Here is a 21,511-nt window from a genome sequence, read left to right as displayed (position 1 = left end):
CACTATCAAAGTTGACTTTTGGTACCCAGAGAGAATAATCTTTTATTTTTAAAAATACATGTCTAGCCCTTTGCCTTGTGGAGATGGCCTTGAAAGCATGTAACTTGCTACCAACCAACGTGAAATCAAAGTAAGCCAGTCACTATGGTTGAAAGGAGGAAGCAAGTGGACGCTACTGCTGTTGCAGGAGGCTGTAGTTAAAGATCGTCCCATTTGAAAGACAAAATCCAGACCTTCCCTAAAATCAAAGATTTGTGTAAACTTCAGCCCCTCGGACTTTGAGGTTGATATAGCAGCTGCTTACTTGGGCCTGGATTCAGACTACTTGTAGCCCTGAGTGTAGGGCAGCATGCAGATGTGCTAGCCCCAGAACAGCTCCAAAACCAATTGTGACATAGATACATCCCTCTGAGTCAAGTATTTCCATGTTCTACAAGGTGGAGAGAGTATGCTGCATTGACCCATTGCCAGTTGCTGCATGCCCCCCTCAATGTCCAGTCTGCTCCTCTGGCTGGTACATTGTGGGGAGAGCAAAGCCATGGTCAGCACTCTCCCATCCCATCTTATTTGCTCACAGGGATAAATTAGCAGCCCCATAAAACCTACTCTCCTCTTTCCCCCCCCCCCCAAAATGCCTGGAATCCTCATGCAGAAAAGCCTGCACAGAGGACTCTTACTCACCTGCATGGTTGCCTAAGGCTGAGTCATAATTGGTCCTCTGGCCAGGCTGCTGATATGTTCTCTCTGCTGGAAAGGGATCCTTCCCTCCTGCATTCTCCACCAGGGCTACTTGGAGTGCACATGGGATATTCCACATCCCCTTTCTCCTCTTGCCAGTCTTTCCAGCAGGACACTTAGGCCTTGGCTACACTGGTGCTGCGCTCAGGGGTGTGAAAACGCGCCCCCCCCCCCCCAGAGTGCAGCGCTGTAAAGCGCCAGTGTAATCGCGCCTGCAGCGCTGCATGCTCGCTCGCAGCGCTGCAAGCTACTCCCCTCAGAGAGATGGAGTACATACAGCGCTGCGAGAGCGCTCTCGCAGCACTGGCGGCGTGACTACACTCGGCAGCGCTGTGAATTCCCAAGTGTAGCCAAGGCCTAAGGGCAGAGGCAAGGCTAAATTGCTGTTTCACTGAGTGGCAATCCTGTTGCTCAGTTCTTCCCATCAGTACTTGCTTGCCCAACCTCAGCTTGTAGTTTGAACACTGGAATCTTGTTCTACCTGTCCCTCAAACTAACCAGGGAAGACTTGGTCCCACACCAACTAGGGAAGGCCTTTCTCAGCTTAAGAACCAAAGAGCATTGCAGCCTACAACTCATTTAGGGCTCATTCCGCAATCCACCACCCTCTTCCCCCCCAATCAGAGTCCATATGACATCTAGCTATTGCTGCAAAAAGCTGCCAGGTAGAGGAGCCCCCCTGGAGAACTGAATTTCTGAAGAGTGATCAATCTGGTGGATTGAGAGAGGGATCTGGGGGGGGGGGGGGGGGAGTGTGGGCGGGTGGATGGATTTGGGGAAAGGGAAAAAGTATGGAATTCAGCATTTTGGTGTGTGCCTGGAGGGGAGAGGAATGCTATGTGTAGGCATGGTAGAACTTGATTTTAATTTTTCATAATTTCTCAGATCTATTTAAAAGCATATTTTAGATTTTTATGTATTTACATTTTCATAATTGCAGAATATTATGGGGGGAAGCTCAGACAATGTAATCGCAGTAGATGAGATTCAAAAAGTTAAAGCATTAAACACACAAATTAACCCATGTCAAATATACAAAGGAAATATCTTTAAATCAAACAAGTTCTCAAGCAGCATTTTTCTTTGGACATCTGTAAGTTTCTATTATCATGGAAATATTTTTTTGTCTGTTGTGGCAGAGCTCTGACCTTGCCCCTGTGGGTCCTGCACTTCTAGGTGGTATATGCTAGCCTCAGTGGCTCACTGTGACCCTCCACGTAGCCCTTCTCTTTCTAGGGCCAGGGTTACAGTTTACTGAGCCCTTTTCATCATAGGCCAGCAAGGAGGTTGGTGAGAGAACTCCCACAGTCTCTGTTGTCCCTAGGGGCTTGATTTAGAACGGTTTAGCCTCCTGTCCTGACAGGGGCCTGACTTCCCCTCCCAGGAGGTGTTCCTGTAGTGGTGGGTTGGGGGGAACCCGGGCCTGGCCTCTACTCCAGGTTCCGGCCCAGGGACCCTAATGGTAGCAGCTGTTGGCAGCCAACCTTTCACTGCCAGAGTTGCTACGTTTCCCTGGGCCACTTCCCCACAGCTCTCCTGCTTCTCCCTTCTTTACCCTTACCTTAGGGCTCCCTTATCAATAACTTGAGGGTGTCTTCATTAACCAGCTCTTCAGCTGCACTTCCTCTCCTCTGTCTGGCTGGAGTGAGCCCTTTTTATAGTATCAGCGGGTCTTAATTAGTCAGGTGGTCACATTAGCTTAATGGCCTCACCTGACTCTTTGCAGGTTAATTGGAGTCAGGTGTTCTCATTAGCCTGGAGCAGCCCCTGCTCTGGTCAGTCAGGGAACAGAAAACTGTTAATCCAGTGGGCAGTATATCTGCCTTCTGCTGTACCCAACTGGCCTGGATCTATCACACCGTGTACAGTGAAATAAGAATTTACCGATAAAAATCTAATCCTTCCAAGCCTACAGATGTGTATCCCTGACTGAAGCAAAACATTTAAAAATCTATTTTTTAAATATTGGCACATCACTGCAAGATTCCATATTAGATGAACTAATGGTTTGAGCCTTTGGCATATCTTACGTCAGGGAAGGCCACACTATGGCTTGCAAGACACATGTGGCTCTTTTACCATTAAAGTGCAGCTCGCAGAGTCCCCCTGCCCCCCATTCTCCACCAACCAGACGGGGGGGGGGGGGGAGGGGAAAGAAGAGCTTGGGACCTCTGTCTTGCAGCCAGGTGGTGAGGTAGTGGCTTCTGCCCAGCGGGGAGTGGGTGTTGGGTCTTCAGTCCCATGGGACACACCTGCCAGGGCTTGGGGTTTCAGCAGGAGCGGGGCTGAAGCCCCAAATCCCATCAGGTGCCTCTTGTGGGGCTGAAGCCCCAAGTTCCAGCCCCCAGCAGGTGTGTCTCAGCTCTGGAACTCCTGAAGATTGTGGTATGTGGCTCAGAGGGCCAATACATTTTTGGCCACCCCTGTCTTAAGTTCTTATTTTCAAGACCTTAGTGAGATTGTAGTAAAGAGACTATAGCTCTGTTCATTAAGACTGTTTGTTTGAGGTTTAAATCTGTTGTAGAGGTCCTCCAGAAGGCTGTAACAAATTATAGATGTGATATTCTTTTGTCTGCTGACAAAGTTTACACCAGGATTGGGGTCACCTTAAAAAGTAAATTATATTGATGGTTTCAAAGGGTGAAATGTTGCCTTGTTGCTGTGATCTGGGAATAAAAGAAGGTTTGATTTGAGTTTCTATGGGATTGAATAGTCGTTTGCAGAAGGCAAGGTTTACAAATAGTTTGTCTTAGTTCGTTTAATGTCAGTCCTATTAAAATCTCCATGTGGGCTCTGCACATACTACATTTGTAGAAGAATGTTGTAATGTCATATCAGTGTAATCCCTGAAATGTTTGTAGATCCTCCTCCACCTCCTTTCATTGCCTCCCACGATGTCCTGTAGAATCCTGAGCTTCTGAAAGAAAATCCATAGGCCAAGAGCTTTTATCCTTATACTGTAACATGAATTTCAAAATAAGCTTGTCGTCCTGCTGTGAAATCCCAGGGCTCTTGAGCTTTTCCTTATTGAAGTGCCTCGAGCTTTTGTGGGTTTTGGCTCTTTCTTTAATACTCCTTCTTGCGCCCCTCCCTCCACTCCAGAAATCTTCACTAGTCCAAAGACAGAACAAGCAGAATGACCTACTTAAGTCTCTTGCATCGCTGCTTATTATGAACTTTGTTTAATAGGTGCATTCCCTTATGACTGTATCTGCCTTTCCCTGACCTGCTTCACGGAGCCCCTACAGAAATATTGTTTTTTGTGAGGTTGTGGTATGAACACCCATCCTGATCTTATGTCCTTCAATGTCATTTATGAACTCTCTGGCTAGGCAAAGACAGCCATATCGACTGGGTCTGAGGGTCAATTGTCATAACATTTCTTGCTGCAGCTCGTGATCTGACTCTCCTGGTTTTCATTTTATGTCCCTAAATGCCTTGGATAGCTGAGTCTGAATTTTATTTCTTCTAGGTATTATCAACCCAAAGAACCCCAAGGAAGCACCAAAGTCCTTCAGCTTCGACTACTCCTACTGGTCTCACACCTCGGTAAGTTTCTGAATGTACTGTAGCAAAAACTACTGTTTACCAGTCAGACTGGCCTGGATTGTCTCCTGACACCCCACTTTTCAATCCGCTGCTCCTACTATGACTTTATTGTACTTTGAGTGATACAAGTTCAGAGCTCTGTCTCTATGTTCTAGCTTTTTTCCATCCTGGGAATGTGAAAGAGTAAGGTCTGGGGGTCTGAGAACACAGTCTGGGTGTGTGTTTGAAAGAGGAAGTAGAGGAAGGACACAAAAAAATGTGTGCTCAAGCAGCTGCAGAGTGGAATTTGAGCCACAAAAGTAACTTTTCCATTCTAATTTCTGTTGGAAAAAGTGAAGACTTTAAAAAAAAAAAAAAAAAAAAAAAAAAATCTCTCTCTCTCTCCCTCTTCCCCTGCGGCACAGTGAAAAAAGTGAGCTGGATTCCACTGCCTTACCAGGAAAAGGCAGAGTAGTGATCCACATTTCCTATAACTGTAAAAGCAATATGCTTTTGTCCTCTAAGCATTCTGCCCCACCTCTCCAGAGAGCTAGATCTGAAGTCTTGCTGACTTCCAGTGATTGTTCTATAGCAGAGCTCTACGGTTCTGCATTAGGTCCCCTCCCCTGTTTTCTTGAAAGGTGGAGAAAGAGATCATACTATTTTTTTTTTCTCATCAGCTAAACATCAGTATTTAGTCTGGCTGATGGGAAGAGAATTTGACATTTCTACACTGGTTGACACTCTCAGATAATGTGTTCTTGACCAAAGCTCAAACTTTATATATGCACAGAGCTTTTAATTAAACCTCTTTATTGAATAAAGCAGTTGTGAAGAAACCATACAATTATATTACCTAGATCAAGCAGAGATGCAAAAACACCATGAGCACTATACAGACTAAACCCTAATAGATGAAAACATGGCTTTTGTAGCCACAGCTTTTGCTGTCATTTTAGGTCCTGCACATCTTTAAGAAGAACTTGCTATTAAAGTTGCAGTCTAATTATTAAAATCAACCAGCACTCCTATTACAGCATGACCATTCTTCCAATGGTGTCAGTGTCCACTGCTATGAGGGGAGAGAGAGAATATCTGAGTAATCATTAAAAGGAAATTGCTACAAAAGGTGTTCTGGTTTTACACCATCAATGTAATCTTTTCTAATCGATGCAGCAGAAAACCATCTCACTTGTAATGTATAATATATTGCATTAAGAAAACTGTTGCCAAATAATTCAACAATGGCTTCTCCAGCTAGCCAAAGGAGAAGGGGAGCATGTCAACAAAAGGGGATGTTAATATACACAGTGAATTCTGTCAGTTATCTTTGTGTCCTAGACCTTGCCTTGAGCAGTGTGTTGGGTAGAGTCAAGTAATTGGATGCTGATGTCTGATCCCAAAATACAATGATTTCTCATTGAAAGTGACAGAACTTCACCAGCTACAAAATGGAGGATTCTGTTTTTGTTCACAAAAAGTCTTAGAATAGCCTCTGAGGTTGCACTCAGATCTGGGTAATACAGCAGTTTGACCCCATTTAAATTGCACTTTTTATAGTACATGCAGCAAGCAAAACTCTACCTTGATCCTTCTGATCAGACAGTTTTGATGGTGCTTCCTCTCTAGGGCTTTCCGTTGGCTTTCCGTTGTAGGAGTGTAGTAGGCTTTTTCAAAGTCAAATCTTTTACCCTTGGATTCAGGACTTTTGGCGTAGTACTTTCCATAGAAAATAGGCCTGAGAGGAGGAACACCTAGAACTCCTTTATTTTGGGATCTTGATTTGATGGTCTGTAACCATACTGCCCTCTGCTAGTTTTGTAATTAGCTCCTCTTTGTTCAGCATCATGGTTTTCAGAGAATTTAATCATACTGTCCAAGTGCTGTACTTTTCCACAGTGTGTTTCCAGGTTGGTTTCCATCTTAGTCAATTTATTAAAAATCCCCTGAATGTTGTTTTCCATAGAGGAGTTGGCAGGGCAAATAACTTCAGAATTAATCTGCTCCACTATTTCTTGGACTAGGATTTCCATATTCAGCATAAGGATTTTGAGGCTATATTTGCTTTTTGTCATTCAGTAAAATAAATGAAAATCAAACTTCTCACATTGATTTAACAGGAACAAAATTGTTCATGCTTCTACTTGACTCTCAAGCAGAGCTCTTGATATTTTCCCTCCCCAGTACATTAATGCCACACACTTACATTTTAGAAATTCGGAGACCTTTTAAAATACTGTAAAAATTTGCTAATTTGTGCATACACAAACAGTGGTCTCCCTTCTCTGCAAAGCTTGAGTAGTAGATGAGGCTGTAGTAAGTTCTTGTGTTAGTAGGGCATCGTTGTTTTACATCATGCTGAATTTTAGATAAGCACAATACAAATGCCTAGAGAGACAAAATATACATCAGGTAGTTAAGTGTTATCAATACTAAACTGTCGTTGCCAAAATGAAATTGTTTTGATACATTGTCCTGACTCTTGCTTTGTTCACCTACTTGCTAACTTGGAAAAGTGTATCAATTCACAGTGGGTTTGTAGTCATTAATACAAATTTGTGAAGTTGTACTGTAATTATAAATCAAGATTGGGATGTAGAAAATGGAATCTGACAGATGCAAAACCGCTTAATTCATTTTCATGGCTTGTTGAGACTGGTAACTGGAACTCAAATACAATTTTCACTTAAAAAAAAAAAATGCTTTCCACCCCACCCCCCCGGTCCCTGTCCAGCCTTAACCCATCTGAGATTTCCTGCCCCATCCCTTCTTTGTTCACTTTGATCCTCTTTTTAACTCTGTGCTTGTTCTCCCTTCTTACACACTCAAAATACTATCTGTGGGATTTTGCACAGAACTTCTTCAGCAGTATCAGCAATGGTAATAGATAGATTACTTCCCCACCAGCAGAGTGACATTGCCTAAATAGTTGTTTTCATTCTGCTTCAACTGGTACTGTCTTGGGAAAACCTGTCTGTAAGAGAAGCACCAACATTACCTTCCACTGTGGGTTGACCCACAAGGTTTCTTTAAGTGTGAAATAACTCTTAATACCTTTCTGAATTTAGACCTCTGGGGTGGGAGTAGAAGGCAGTATTTATTCTCTTTTAATCTTTGCAGCCTGATGATCCCTGCTTTGCGTCTCAGAACCGTGTGTACAATGATATTGGGAAGGAGATGCTGTTACATGCCTTTGAGGGCTACAATGTGTGTATCTTCGCCTATGGGCAGACTGGAGCTGGGAAATCCTACACCATGATGGGCAAACAGGAGGAAAGCCAGGCAGGCATCATCCCACAGGTAACAAAGCCCAGGCTGGGTATTTACTTCACAAAACATATTTAAATGTTTGCTACTGTATCATTTGTTACCTTGCAGTAATGGTTCACAAAGAACCAAATCTTACTTTTCAGGAGGGAAAGCATAGACCTTGGATCTGGTGCAGTCAGTCTTGACATAGGCTACCACTGCTGTCTAACATGATTATAAAATCATGTTTTCTGTCCATACTTGCAAGAAACCAACATGATACAGCACAGCTTGGTTGCAAACATATACCTGTACCCTGATATAACGCGACCCGTTATAACACTAATTCGGATATAACGCGGTAATGCAGTGCTCTGGGGGGGGCGGGGTTGCGCACTCCGGCGGATCAAAGCAAGTTCGATATAACGCAGTTTCACCTATAACGCGGTACTTTTTTTGGCTCCCGAGGACAGCATTATATCGAGGTAGAGGTGTACTTCTCAACTGTTTAAACTTAGCTGTTTTTGTAGAATAAATGCGGCGTATATCTTGAGTGTAGATTGTTCAGAGGAGATATAACGTCTGTCACGTTTAACCTCTACCTCAGGCAACTAAAAAGAAGTGTAAGAACAAGTGACTCAGATTTAGGAGAAGTAGAGAAATTATTCCGAAGAGAACAGTTCTACAGAATTTAAAACCAAGAACAAAATACTTAGTGCAGTATCTGCCCTTTTGTAATTCTTCCCCAAACAAACAAAAAAACGAAAATAACTCAGTAAGGTAAGATAAATGTCTGATTCTACGGAGTTTCCTGGCTTTTACTCTGATTGTTGACAGGACAGTACAGGAATACTTATTCAGTAAGAATCCAAGAGGTGGTGTCATTGATGAAACTCTCAGTAGAGAGAGAGAGAGAGAGAGGTCTGGAGAATCCGTTTTGTCTTTCCACCCTGGGAAATGAATGTCTCGCTGTCCTTTAGCAGTGTGTATATATTTGCATATAGATTACTAAGTGAGAAATAAAATAGGTAGGAAAGTTGAGATACTGATTTGTATAAACACACTAAACTAACCCTATCCCCAAAAAAGCATTTATTTTGAGACAAGTTTTAGTCCATGACAACGTAAAGAGCCTGAAAGAATGCCCTGGGAAATTCATGGCTGAGGATATTTCATTAAGACTGTACCAGGTATGTCTAATGTTCAAGATATTGGCTGCATGGTGCTTTTGCCACACTCAGCCCAGCTCTCATGTTGTCCTGGCATTGGTGATATGTTGTGTGCATGTTTTGGAAGGAGTTTTCCCGTTAAAGTGGAGATTGGGTTTCAGCCTCAAATAAATTTGCTGAATAGTCTGTCATCGTTCTGCTATAGGATCAGCAGCAGGAGTTACTGGCTCTATGCCCCAGGTATGAAATAGAGAACGGAAAGCTAATGGCTCAAACCTCTGCAGTCAAATACATAACAAGTGTTCTGTCGCCACTAGCAGTGGCACATAGGTTAGGTGTAAATGTCAACCATGTTTGGGAAAACTTTACTCATAGATGTGTGCAGAGCATAGTTAATAAGGAATGTTGTTCATACATCTAACACCTTGTTTTTCGTCTGTGAATTCAACACCTTTTTGAGCATAACACCTGAAATGGGTCCAAAGCCTTTACGCAGAAACTTGATGTTTCTTCATTTGCTTTTTCCACTTTAAATTTGGGGATGCTTTTTCATCTTTCTAGCTCCCTAAGGTTATACAAATCAAAGGCCATGTTAAAAACTAGCTAACCAGAATATTGCTCCTGTTATCTACTTTAGGTTCTTACTAGCCTCTCCTCCCTCCCTTCCTCCAGTTGCATCTTGTTGAGAGATTATCCCACAGAAGAAAAAAACCAACTATCTATCTACAAGGGAAAGCATTATTTCTGTATGGAATATACTCACTGATTCCTCTGCCTTCCCTGCACACAAATATACGCAGGAGGGGCAAAATTGTCCTCCATGCACAAACGTAGTCTGTGGTCTTCCACTTTCTCATGTTCACTAGATCCCCTACCAGCCAACCTCTGACACATCTATGTGGAGGTCTAAAATAGTGATATCTTAAAACCATGCACTGACTTAACTGTTCGGAGTGTGTGCTCCTAAAATCCCCTGGCACTCTGTCCACACTGCTGCATATCTTACAGGCAATGGCTTGTTTAGGTACTGATGCCCCTGAGGCTTACTTCTACCCTCTATCCTTTTCCATACCCATGCTTCCCCCCGCTGCAGTCCCAATTCTTCTAATGCATTTCCAGCTATAACATATGCTGCTCCACTATTGGTAGCTTCAATTGTTTATCTTAATTTTAAGTAAGCAAAATACAAGCCTCAAACAAAGCAGAATCTCTCCTATAGAGTCTGTCTGGGTAGCTTCAGCAGCCTTCATATGAACAAGTTACTAGCTGATTTTAAGCGTCTACTAGTTGCCTCAAATATGATTCCTGGAACTTTGTCAAACCAATGGACTCTGAGGATTATTCTCCTAAAAATAACCATATATAATTTTTTTTATGGCCAGATGGGAGAGGATTTAATATTTTTAATCGTCTCATTCTCTAGAATTTATAATCTGTTTTTCTTATTTCAATTGTTACTGTCATTTTTGTACTGTGGAGCTGTAGCTGTGTTGATCCCAGGATATTAGAGAGACAAGGTGGGTGAGGTAAAACTATTGGACCAACTTCTGTTGATGGAAAAAGATGAATTCCAGAGCTTTTCCTTTGGGTCTGGGAAAGGTTCTCAGTGTCACTGCTAAATACAAAGTGGAACGGTTAGAGTTAACACCTGTTGCAAAAGACCCATTCAAGGTGAAGTGGGCAGTTAATACCTCTGCAGTTGTAGGAGACAACCTGCTTCAGTGGGGGAGGGGGAAATGACCCCTAGTTGTCATCTACCACCCCATAATGGAACCCTTATTTAGTTCTGACACAGAGCACCTTTCCCAGACCCAAAGAAAAGCTCTGTGTAAGCTCAAAAGTTCATTTTTCACCAACAGAAGTTGGTCCAATAGATTAATAGAAGATATTACCTCACCCACCTTGTCTTGCTAATGCTTATGTTGAGTAATTCTGTTTTTGTATTGCAGATTAATGTTGGTTAAACTGAGGCATAGTTGATGAGAGAAATAAAAGGATTGAATACTAGTGATTGGGGATGGGGTTTAACTGCATTTTTACCAGGACACTGCAGTGGTGGTTTGATGTAATTAAAGTGACTTTTGGAGATAGGAAGGGTAGAAGGAGAACAGATTGAGTCACAGTAATTATTTGTCATTGCTCACTCATGACTGCTGTCTGACTCAGGCTTACTCTCTCTCTAGCTGTGTGAAGAACTGTTTGAGCAAATCAATGACAACAGTAATGAGGAGATGTCCTATTCTGTGGAGGTAAGTACACTGGTGGACTGAGGTATGTTACTGTTAGTGGGTATGAGGCTGCTAATCTGAAGAAGCTGCTACATCGTTGGTATTGTTTTCTGCTTCATATGTTCATGAACACTCGACTCCCCTTTCTCGCCTGACACAAATGTATGAACAAAGCCTTTCTAAGGTAAACTAGTCTGTATGAATGTAGATTCTGGGCCTGAAAAGCCTTAAAATGAACTTGCAAACATTTTACCACTATTGGTTGGGAAACCTATTCAGTGTGTACTCTCTTAATTGCCTTTAGTCATTATTTTAGTTCTTATTAAACGTAGGCCTAGTTTAGAATAGCTGATGTTGCAATCTTACGCAGGAATCTTCTGTTAGCCTGCTACTGGGGGGTGCCATTCTCTTCTATAAGTGGAATGGGAACACAGTTCATGCAGAATATGTACTGGAAAAAAAATTGACAGGAAGGGAATGTATAGACTGAGCCCCAACTGACCAAACTAGTCCTCTGTGCTAAGTCCTAGAACAAAGGCAATTTCCAGGCTACTAGCCAAGTGAATGTGCAGGAAGATCTGTATGTTCGTAGTTGGCAAAGGATTAAAATGTGGACTGTAAAAATAGCACTTTGGTTGGCAGATCTGCTCCGTGTGTTTAGCTATAATTGCTCACTTTCCAGACAAATAAGTCTATTCCTGTTAGTCTCCAAGTCAGCACAATTAAGAGATAATCAGCTGGATTCTCTTCTGGGTCACACAAGTTTTGTAACCAAGTTCTGACTGCAGAATCTTTTCATACAGGTGGTGATGGGGTAAATCAGAGTGCAGCTTGAGTCTCAGCTCCCAGTGTGAGATTGCAGGGCATTTAGTAAAATGATCTTTTAAATGTGTAAACTAAACAAATTTAACAATTAGACAACATTTGTGGAACTCAAATCAATTTTTAGTTAGTTTTTTTCAGAGCAGACCCCAGACTGACTCTCTTGAACTGAATGTTACTCATAAAAATTTAGAACCTGTTTGCACAAGGAATTTGGTTGAAAGTATTAGAACTTTGAGATGACTGTCTTTATCCACAATGTTTAGAATGCCCTCTTCTTTTCAGAAGCAAGGTGGGTGAGGGTAATATCCTTTTTTTTTTTTTTTTTTTTTTTTTTTTTTTTTTGGACCAACTTGTTTTGGTAAGAAAGACAAGCTTTTGAGCTCATACAGTGCTCTTCTTCAGGACTCATCTTTTCATATAGCTTCCTGAAATTAGTAACTTTCTCAACCTATCTTTCTCATTTGGGGTCAGAGTATGCAATTGGGAAAAATGTGAAAACTCTAAAAGGAAAAATATTTGCACTGATTTTAATGGACCAGTTAACATAAAACAGAATAATGTGCTGCAAGCTCTGAAATAAAGAAATCAAATCCAACTTAATTGTCTTGTTTTTGTATCCATTTCTTTTAAGTAAGCAGATGACTCCAATTATTAGCTTTTAGTTAATTCTAGAGCTGTGAAAAGGCTACTGATATACAGTCAGGAAAGTTGGTCCGTTTAATAGGTTTTAAAGCATTGGGTCACTTTGGAACTTGAGCTTAATCAGAGGGTGGGAATGTCACTGGAACAGCATGCTTAATACTTGTGAATGGAAAGAGCAACATACTTTCAAACTGTTTCTACTATTTGATGCAAGAGTGGATGATGAGTCCAGAGAGAGCTGTGCAAGGAAGCCAGAAAAATGATCTTCATTGTGATAGAAGGCTCTGAGAGTGGACATGGGACAAACTGGGTGGGGGAAAGGCTAGAACTGGGTTGCAGAAATTATGTAAATGTTAAAATAAACATTGACCCTCTTGATATTTTAAGTTCCTTTGTCTCTGGGTTTTGGTCCTGGTTTAGATATTTGGGGTTCCTTTTTGTATTTCTAAAACTGCTGCTTCCATCTGAATTCTTCCCACAGAATGAAAGTGAATAATTTACTGTGTCATTTAATATTTTGGATGCTGAAGTCACTAAGTATCTGTTAACATGTGATAAGCTTGGTGCCCTGAGAAACATGCCAATTAAAAATTATGCTCTTAAGAGAATTTTAGCTTTGTAATTGTGCTGGAGTTAGTGTGCAGGTCTGACATGTAACTATAGTTGGCATTGTTAGCGCATTGGAGGCTTGGGATTTTTATCTGGCCTGCAGTTTGTGCTGCTTTAAATACTAGAGAGCCAAAAGTGGCATGATTGAACATTAAGCCCCATATTCTGCTGTATCTCAAAGATGTATTTTACTAACTCTTCATTTCATCATGGAATCTACATAAGTAGTGGATTTGAATTAAGTGGCACAGTTTCTGGAAAGTAAGATCCGCAGCGCACATATTAGTTTGGACCAACCAGGAAAAAGTTGAGGAGAGAAACTGCTATGGATAGAGTGTGAAGCTTACATTTTAGACCTAATGTGGGATTGCTCTCACCTTCTCCCCTTGAGTGTGTCAAGCTGCCACATCTTAATTGTGGATGCACCTTTTAACTGAAGGACTCCTTCCTAATGGTGGTGCTCTAAAATGCTGCAGAGCTTCACTCAACAGAAAATGAGGCCTTCCAGACCTGTAAATTATCCATGCAAATCTATTCACAGGTCAGTTACATGGAGATTTATTGTGAGAGAGTCAGAGATTTATTGAACCCGAAGAACAAGGGGAACTTGCGGGTGCGAGAGCATCCTCTGCTCGGACCCTATGTGGAGGACCTGTCCAAGTTAGCAGTCACCTCTTATACAGACATTGCAGACCTCATGGATGCTGGGAACAAAGCCAGGTTGGTTATGATGTGGATGTGTACTCAGTACCAGTTGGGGTGGTGGTGGGGTGGTGTTCTTGCTCCACAGCTGGGACCATGACATACAGTGCCAGTTTTGAAATCCCCTTTGTGCAGCTCTTGTCATATGTGGAGCTAGAACTTGCATTAAAAATTGCTAAAGGAATTAAACCTGGTGTGAAAATACACTTTGGTGCATTAATGCAATTTAGACGCAAACACTAATTTGTATTATGAAATGGTTTCGCAAGTCATTTTATTGATGCCTTATGTTTGCAGTAGCTTTTGGTAAAATACGTTAGTTGCAGTTCTTTCTGGTAACATGCCTTTTAATTTTAGCTTTCTCTGTATACAAAAATACAGTGATAAATCAGTTAAAATAAAATCTACTTCTAGCCACCCAAAAGGTGAGGAAGAGTAAAGTTGGCCTGTCAGCCATACTCTCTGGTTGGTTAATCCATATAGCAGGCTATGGAGAAAGGAAGAATGATGTAACGAGACTGGTGCAGAGAGAGGAGTAGGGGTAGCATTAGGGAAGCACAGGTAATTGTGTAGATTGACAGTACTCGGTATAAACTGTTCAGATAACTGTAGTTGCAGCATGGAGCCAACTGATCATTTTAAAAAAATGAATGTCTATTTTTTTATTTTTTAGGACCGTGGCAGCTACAAACATGAATGAAACAAGTAGCCGCTCTCACGCTGTATTTACGATTGTCTTTACTCAGAAGAGACATGACACAGAAACTGACCTTTGCACGGAGAAGGTAGAGGAGTGAGGAAAACTGACCATCACCTTAATTCTGCTTTCAATTACTTCATTTTACTGGGGGTGGAAGTAGGAATTGTCTCACATCATGATGTACTTCTCAGTGGGGGAGAATTTACTTATGCCATATCAACCCTGTCAGAGCACTTTTATTACTGTTGTGTTTTTTTGTTTTGTTTTCTGGGCTCTGTTCCTAAACTGTGTTTGAAGTAGTGGCTGAGATGGGGGAAGCAGGCATGGCAAAGATATAGAGGTGGTGGGGTGGGGAGGAGGTAGGAAAGATGGATCTGGAATGAGCTGGGAAATAAAATTTCCTCCTGCTTGTACACAGAAGCTTCAGTGTTTCTGCTTGGCAGGGCCTAACTAATTGCTGCCTCGTTAACTATCCTCCGCAGCCTCTCTCAGGCATAGGCCTGCTTTAGTAATACTCAGGCAAAACAAAACAGGTGGAATTTGCATGTTAAAAGGAAGTGCATTCTGTATGAGTGGAGTTGTTTGGCCTTGCTGTTGGTTTGGGTAGTGGAAGAGCAAAGAGGCTCTGTATGCAAAAGTGACTATATAACAAATGAACCATTTTCACATATCTGATCCCAGTGTGTATTTAGGTCAGATCTGTTGCCTGTGCTGACAAAACCCAAGTTTTTCCCTCCTGAATTGTTTTGGCTCTTCAGGGTTATGGGATAGTGGCCTGCATTCTATTCTACTGTTGTCCCAGTTCCTTATTACTGATTTTTCATATACAAATATGAATAAAACATAGCATGCCTTTTTTTCTTTCTAGATCCTAGGTTATTTGCAGCACTAGCTATTAAATTATCTTTTGACTCAGTTTGCTCTGGAAGTCCTTACATACTTATGAAACAATATTCTTTCTTTTAGTTATTTTTCAGAGTATAGCTGCACTTTAAAACAGAATGTATTTATCCTAATGCAGAAACAGCTTTGCTTCTCTGAAATTGATTGCCAATAAAAACAGTACAGCTGTAGAATCTGTAGCAGGCTATCATGATTTTGGACAGTAGAATAGTTCATGAATCATGGGGTATCAGACTTACTTTTCTCTTGTTCTAATTCCACCAGAACTAGTTCTGACTATTGCTGTGTTCCCTCTTTAGGTCAGCAAGATTAGCCTTGTGGATCTAGCTGGGAGTGAGAGAGCAGACTCAACTGGTGCCAAAGGGACTCGCTTAAAGGTAATGGGATTGCGTTGGGCCACTGCTGTATGAGGGAGGAAGGAGAAAATGGTGTATTAGTCTGATGTCTGAGGATACTCTTTTGCTTATTAAGTAATGAATGGAGGAGAAAATAACTAAAATAAGAATATAAAAAATTCAGTCCTATCAAAGATCCAGAACTTCAGCCCCATTGATCAATGACGCTGTGGAATAGTAACAATTTGATTTTTTTTTTTTTTTTTTTTTTAAATCTTTCTATGGCTGGTATAATGGATATGTTACAATAGTCCTTTGTTCTTGAACACATTGGCTATTGTGCAAAAATGAGACCTCTTCAGTATGCTGTCTAAAACCAAAGAGGCCCCCTATTTTCAGAGACTGTTTGTTCAGTTGCGTGATTGCATGTAATTCTCATATTGGGATACTTAAAAGAAAAACATAACACATGGCATGAAAATGTTTGTGGGTTCTGTTTTAATTCTGATATTTTAAAATATCTACCTTTGCCTTCACTAATATGTGTGATTTTTATATGGTGGGTGTAAGGGTTTTCTTCATGAAGCAGCTTTTTTTAGACCGGTATCCCATGTTTTGGTCAGCTTTAGAGGATAAAATTAGTGGAGGTACCTGTGTGATAAATGAATGTTAAGACCCAGATAATCATGGCAGTGTGATCACAGTAAAACTAACTTTATTGTAAATCTAAGACATCTACTTTCACAATGACACTTGCCATGATCTCCAGCTCCTTTTAGTCTGGACCAGAGTTCCTGTTTGAGTAGTGTGAATCACCACATCAAATAATTGTCTTTCCAGGAAGGAGCGAATATCAACAAGTCTCTCACAACACTGGGCAAAGTAATTTCAGCCTTGGCAGAAGTGGTAAGTACAGTATTGCATCTATCTAGAGGAAGTTGTCATCTTTACAAGCCTTCCACTGCTTGGTAATATTCTGGAACAGCAAGAGACCATATAATCCAGCAAGGCCCTTCCATCTACTTTGCTAACCTCTGTACTTGGCCTAGTTGAGCCTTTTTTATATTTATTTTTTGATAGATACATGCAAGGTTGTTAATATCTATTAATCTCATGGGTTCTGGTGCAGGACTTGCTCGCAGTAAGACAGGAGCATTGATTTACTTAGCTAGGAAGAAGCCGTGAAGTACAAATGTTTGTAGGCTTTTGCATAAAATTTGTAAGAAGTAAAGCAAATAGAGTACATGTTTACATATTGAATGTTGTGATTTTTTTTATTTTGCTTTTTTTTTTTTAAAGCAGCAGACATTTTTTGATTAAAAGAAGAGCTTTATACATCCTGTTGGGAGTTTCCTTGATTTGAATGATAAGGGGTCGTATTCAATCATTTGGTCTTTGGGTTATTCTACTGTAAAACTGAAATTTTATCCTGATGTCTAAACTGCAGGAAAGTATCCTATAATCTAAACAGGTAATCATAGAGTAGCATAAAAATGCTTCTTCCATTGCAGTTGCAATGGGACAGCATGTTGGAAAAGCTGCTGCTGTGCACTTAGGTTACAGAAAATTTAACCTTTGGGACAGTCTGACTGGACTTAACTGCTTTCTAATTAATTTAAGTGCTTTCTGGGAGATTCAATTCTCATTCATTTGGTTCCTCAGAAAAGCAATATTCAATGCATAACCTCCAGCGTAACAATTTAAATGGTCTAGTCTGTCTTGTTCAGTCGCTCATCTTGTGTTCTTTCTTCCTCTTCCTTTAATGCTTTCAACTTTAGGATAACTGCACCAATAAGGTATGGTGGGGCTGAGTAACCATGAATGTTCAGTCCTAGTAGACTGATGTAGAGCCAGATGCGTTTCACCTGGGAAACCAAGAGCAGGGATCTGTCAAGAGCTTCCATGACCATTTGATTTGGGTTGTAGACTGAATTTTACTTAGTGAAGAGGCTTATTGGCATGACCATGAAGTAATGAGGAAAAGCAGTACTAAAACTCAAAATTAAAAATGTTCTTGTTAGGGTTGGGGAAAAGAGAAAATGCAGGTGTAATGAATGTTTAAGAATAAATACAGTTTTATACTACATCCCTGCTCCTGATTTGTGGGTGACATTTTTCTTAGGAATACTTAATATCTTAACGTCTTTGCTTACTACAAGTGGTTTCCCATACTCTTTTCCTTCACACCAAAGGATGCCTCACAGGTTGCAGTTTATGCTAACCTTATAAAATTGCCATGAAAATTTACAAGCTTTGATGTGCAGTTTTTACTCCTTTTACTTGTCCATCAAAAGGTTACTCGCCTGAGGCAAGTAGGGGAAAATAATTTTTATAAGGCTGGTACTCCCTTTTGTGCAGTAATCACCTTTTGAGTGTTAGTAAGGTGACTTTCACATAACATCTAGTCAAAACTACTATTGCACAATCAAATCTTACATTAATAGTGTCTTGTAGAATTAAACTTGTGGCAGTACTTGAAACTAGGTGTATGTCTGCTAATCTCCCTCCCTGCTCTCTTGCACATGTCAGCAGATGACAAAGGACCCCATTCTGCAGAGATCTTTCATGGATGACCCCTAATTGCTGCTCATATATCAAAATCAAGTTGGGGAGCTAAGAAGGGTGGGGAATGGAAAATATTTACAGTGGAATTTGTAGGGAAGTCTGTTCCTTGCCCGCAAAGGATTTCTTCTTATAACCTTTTATAAAGACCTTGATTGACAGAATGCTTGAAGACTTGGGGAGCTGTCTGCATTGTGAGCTTGTGTTTTGTTTGAGCAGTCCCCAAATCCCACTAAACTGCAGCCAGGTACAAGGCTACTTAAAAAACAAATAATAAAACAAAACACCCTTTGTGCTCATGCTTCTAATTTCATTGACTCAGTCTTACTGTCCTTTTTGATCTCTCCCTTGTCCTCACATTTCCTAATCATCTTTGCGTTTTCCTGAGTCACTTATTAAATGTTCTTCCACCTGTGTCCCTCCAGCCCTGTCTTTCCAAATTGCTTCTCTGGCTTTCCAGAAAAGCATAAAGCCCAACAACCTGAAAGGGAAAGTGGGTTTTAGCTTGAGAGCCTTTCCCTTGTGTATTAAGCTTTATTATTGTCTAAACTTAAAAATCCTGATACTAGTTCTGGAGAATTTAACCACTGTATGGGGTTTTTCTCCATATGCAGAATAACCCTTCCTTTAAGGAGTATTCTGAGCAAGTCATGTGGGCTCATTATCCTTTGCATTCCCACTGTGAGACTGTCAGGAGAGTTTAAAATTGCAACAAATAAAATATTTATCCCAGCTCATGGAGTGTTAATTGCAATGGCATTTAACATCCAAAGGAAACATTAGTTCTGTGTCCAAGTACAGGTTGCATGCGATTTTTTTTTTTTAATGATCTAAAAGTCAGTAATGTTTCTGTGTGGAAGCAGGGCTGTTCATCCTGTTTGGTTCCTTCACCTGTCCACTTACATAAATGTTTATCTTATGCTTTCCAGTTAGTTTCTGATTGTACTTCAAATTTGATTTTAAAAAGTAGCTTGTGAAAACACTACCTAGGTGGATCACTATTTGGTGGAGGAGGGATAATGCAGCCAAAGCACTTGTATTGCTATTTATAGATGAAGGAAATAACAAAATCAGAGAGAGTAAAGTAGTTGGGCAGAAATATTAAAAGTAAGGAAATGGAGGAACTACGTTTACAGTGTGCGTTTGGTTCAGCTTATGATGTCGCTGTTGGTAGTGTTTAATTTTCCAGTCCTTTGTTTGGCTCATAGCATTAAGATGACCAGATAGCAAATGTGAAAAATCAAGACTCTCTTTTTAGGGGGTGGTGTGGGGGGTGGAGGTATACTTGTGTATGTAAGGCAAAGCCCCTAGTATCTGGACAGTCCTGATAATATCTGGACATCTGGTCACCCTACATAGCATCCACTGTCTTCTATCCGTTTAGAGTTTATACCTCTTCCATTTCTCATTTCCCCTCTTGATCTGCTCTCTTCTAATCACATTTCCCCAACCGCTGCTTTCTCTGACCCTAAAGTTGCTTTATCATCTTCATAGCCTGTAATATACCTTTTCCAAAGGTCAGTACAGTATCCCTCCTTTAATTTTGTGTATGGAATCTGATGTATGGCTTTACCAGCCCTGTTGTCCAGCATCTTAATAATCTTCTCTTCTGATGTGTGCTCTGATTCTCTCATGTGCATAGCAGCCCCCTTCAACTGCTGCCAGACATTGACATGATCACCCCAGATTCTTAGTCTAATCAGCGACTTGCAGCCTGCCACAGAGATTAAGTTCCACTTCTTCTTCCAACCTTGTTCTCATTGCATTCAACTTTCTACAATAAACTGCATATACTTTTCCATCTCCTTGAAAGATTAAAGCATCTAAGAAAAGAGATCTGTTCAATTATGATTTCTACCTTTTTCCTAAACTCAATTTTTCATTTTCCAGGTACTATTGTTCAGTAATAAGTGTCTCTCTTTTGTAGAGTAAGAAGAAGAAGAAGACAGACTTTATTCCATACAGGGATTCTGTGCTAACGTGGCTACTTCGGGAAAATCTAGGTATGACTAATCTGACTCTGCCAATATTTCCCTCCATTTTCATGTGTTTCATAGCAATTTTCTGCCTCAATCCATTGTATGATATGGGTATTAAATATGGAAGTATCTATTTTTAAGTCATACTATTATTGTTACAGCTGTTTTATTTACCCTGGGTTTACTTATTACTACTTTGTGTAATTTTGTTGAACACTGTAATATGGATATTGTTTAGGCTGGGAAATACTGACATTCAAGAATATACTCATTACAAGGTGCCAGTGCAACTTCATTTAAAACCTTGCTTGTTCATTATAGGTGGAAACTCCAGAACTGCCATGGTTGCTGCTCTGAGTCCGGCAGATATCAACTATGATGAAACTTTGAGCACTTTAAGGTACTTTTAGCCTCTAATCTGGAGTGGAAATGTTTAGCTTTCAGCTCAGGTATCTAGGTGCCCATCCTTCCTATTGTGAAACATGCATTAGGCAAAACTGAGCGTTCCAGGGGACTACGCTGTGTATTGTAAAATCCATCATTCTAAAGTGAACCCCAGTCCTGTGGTGTGTGAACAAGAGGAGAGGGTGTAGTTGCTTCACTTAATCAGGTAAGTTTAGTTTGACCAGTTCCAAGTTTTCTGTACTTATAGATGAGGATGAAATTTCTGTCTAATGGTGCAAAAGAGAAATAATCTTATGCATGAAGAGAACCCAGTTTAAAATGGCTTCCCTGGTAACACCCTAGGCCTGATTTCTCAAAGGTGTTGAGTACCTAAAACTTCAGTGGAGTCTAAGGAGTAGCTGGAGCTTAAAACCTTTCAGTGTGGCCCCTGCTCCTTACTCTACAGCACTTCTGAGGTAAAGCTGCTTGATCCAGCATCTTCTTAATCTGAAATAACAGCAGGGACTTGTATAGGACTGTAGAGACTTGCTGTATATGTCCCATATAAAACCAAACTAGTATGTCTTTTGACTGCTTCCAGATATGCAGATCGTGCAAAGCAGATCAAGTGCAATGCTGTTATCAATGAAGACCCCAATGCCAAGCTGGTGCGTGAGCTGAAGGAGGAGGTGACGAGGCTCAAGGATCTCCTGCGTGCCCAAGGGCTAGGAGATATTATTGACAGTAAGTGGGTTAAGCAGTCCAGTCCTTTCCATCATGGGGCTGTGCTCTGCTGCAGGAACTAAACTAATTACCAAGGCCCTAGAGCTGGAGAAAGCTGGGTTTGTGTGGGAAGGGGGTGTAGTCATTAAATTTCAGTACTTCACAATTTAATTTAATTTTTTTTCACATTGCTTTGGTGAGTGGTTGTCTCTATCCCCTTCTGTAAATAACATGC

General features: G+C 40.8%; 1 protein-coding gene across 3 annotated transcripts in view; it reads left to right on the top strand.

Moving 5' to 3' along the window:
* The window catches only part of KIF1B (kinesin family member 1B), a 128,022-nt gene that overhangs the window by 24,017 nt on the left and 82,494 nt on the right, over positions 1-21,511 (top strand). For 2 of the 3 annotated variants that reach the window (XM_065421333.1, XM_065421334.1), the window contains exons 2-11: positions 4,211-4,287; positions 7,387-7,566; positions 10,868-10,933; positions 13,530-13,708; positions 14,364-14,475; positions 15,593-15,670; positions 16,469-16,534; positions 20,118-20,193; positions 20,491-20,569; positions 21,155-21,297. In XM_065421333.1, the coding sequence (XP_065277405.1) occupies positions 4,211-4,287; positions 7,387-7,566; positions 10,868-10,933; positions 13,530-13,708; positions 14,364-14,475; positions 15,593-15,670; positions 16,469-16,534; positions 20,118-20,193; positions 20,491-20,569; positions 21,155-21,297 (1,056 nt within the window). Of the gene's footprint in view, positions 1-4,210; positions 4,288-7,386; positions 7,567-10,867; positions 10,934-13,529; positions 13,709-14,363; positions 14,476-15,592; positions 15,671-16,468; positions 16,535-17,406; positions 17,425-20,117; positions 20,194-20,490; positions 20,570-21,154; positions 21,298-21,511 lie in introns of all 3 variants that reach the window. The other variant, XM_065421332.1, reaches the window with a different exon arrangement.

Source organism: Emys orbicularis, chromosome 22 (assembly GCF_028017835.1).
Source record: "Emys orbicularis isolate rEmyOrb1 chromosome 22, rEmyOrb1.hap1, whole genome shotgun sequence".
NCBI lineage: Eukaryota > Metazoa > Chordata > Testudines > Emydidae > Emys > Emys orbicularis.
Note: the sequence above shows the minus strand (reverse complement) of the source record. Positions and strands in the feature narration are given on the sequence as shown.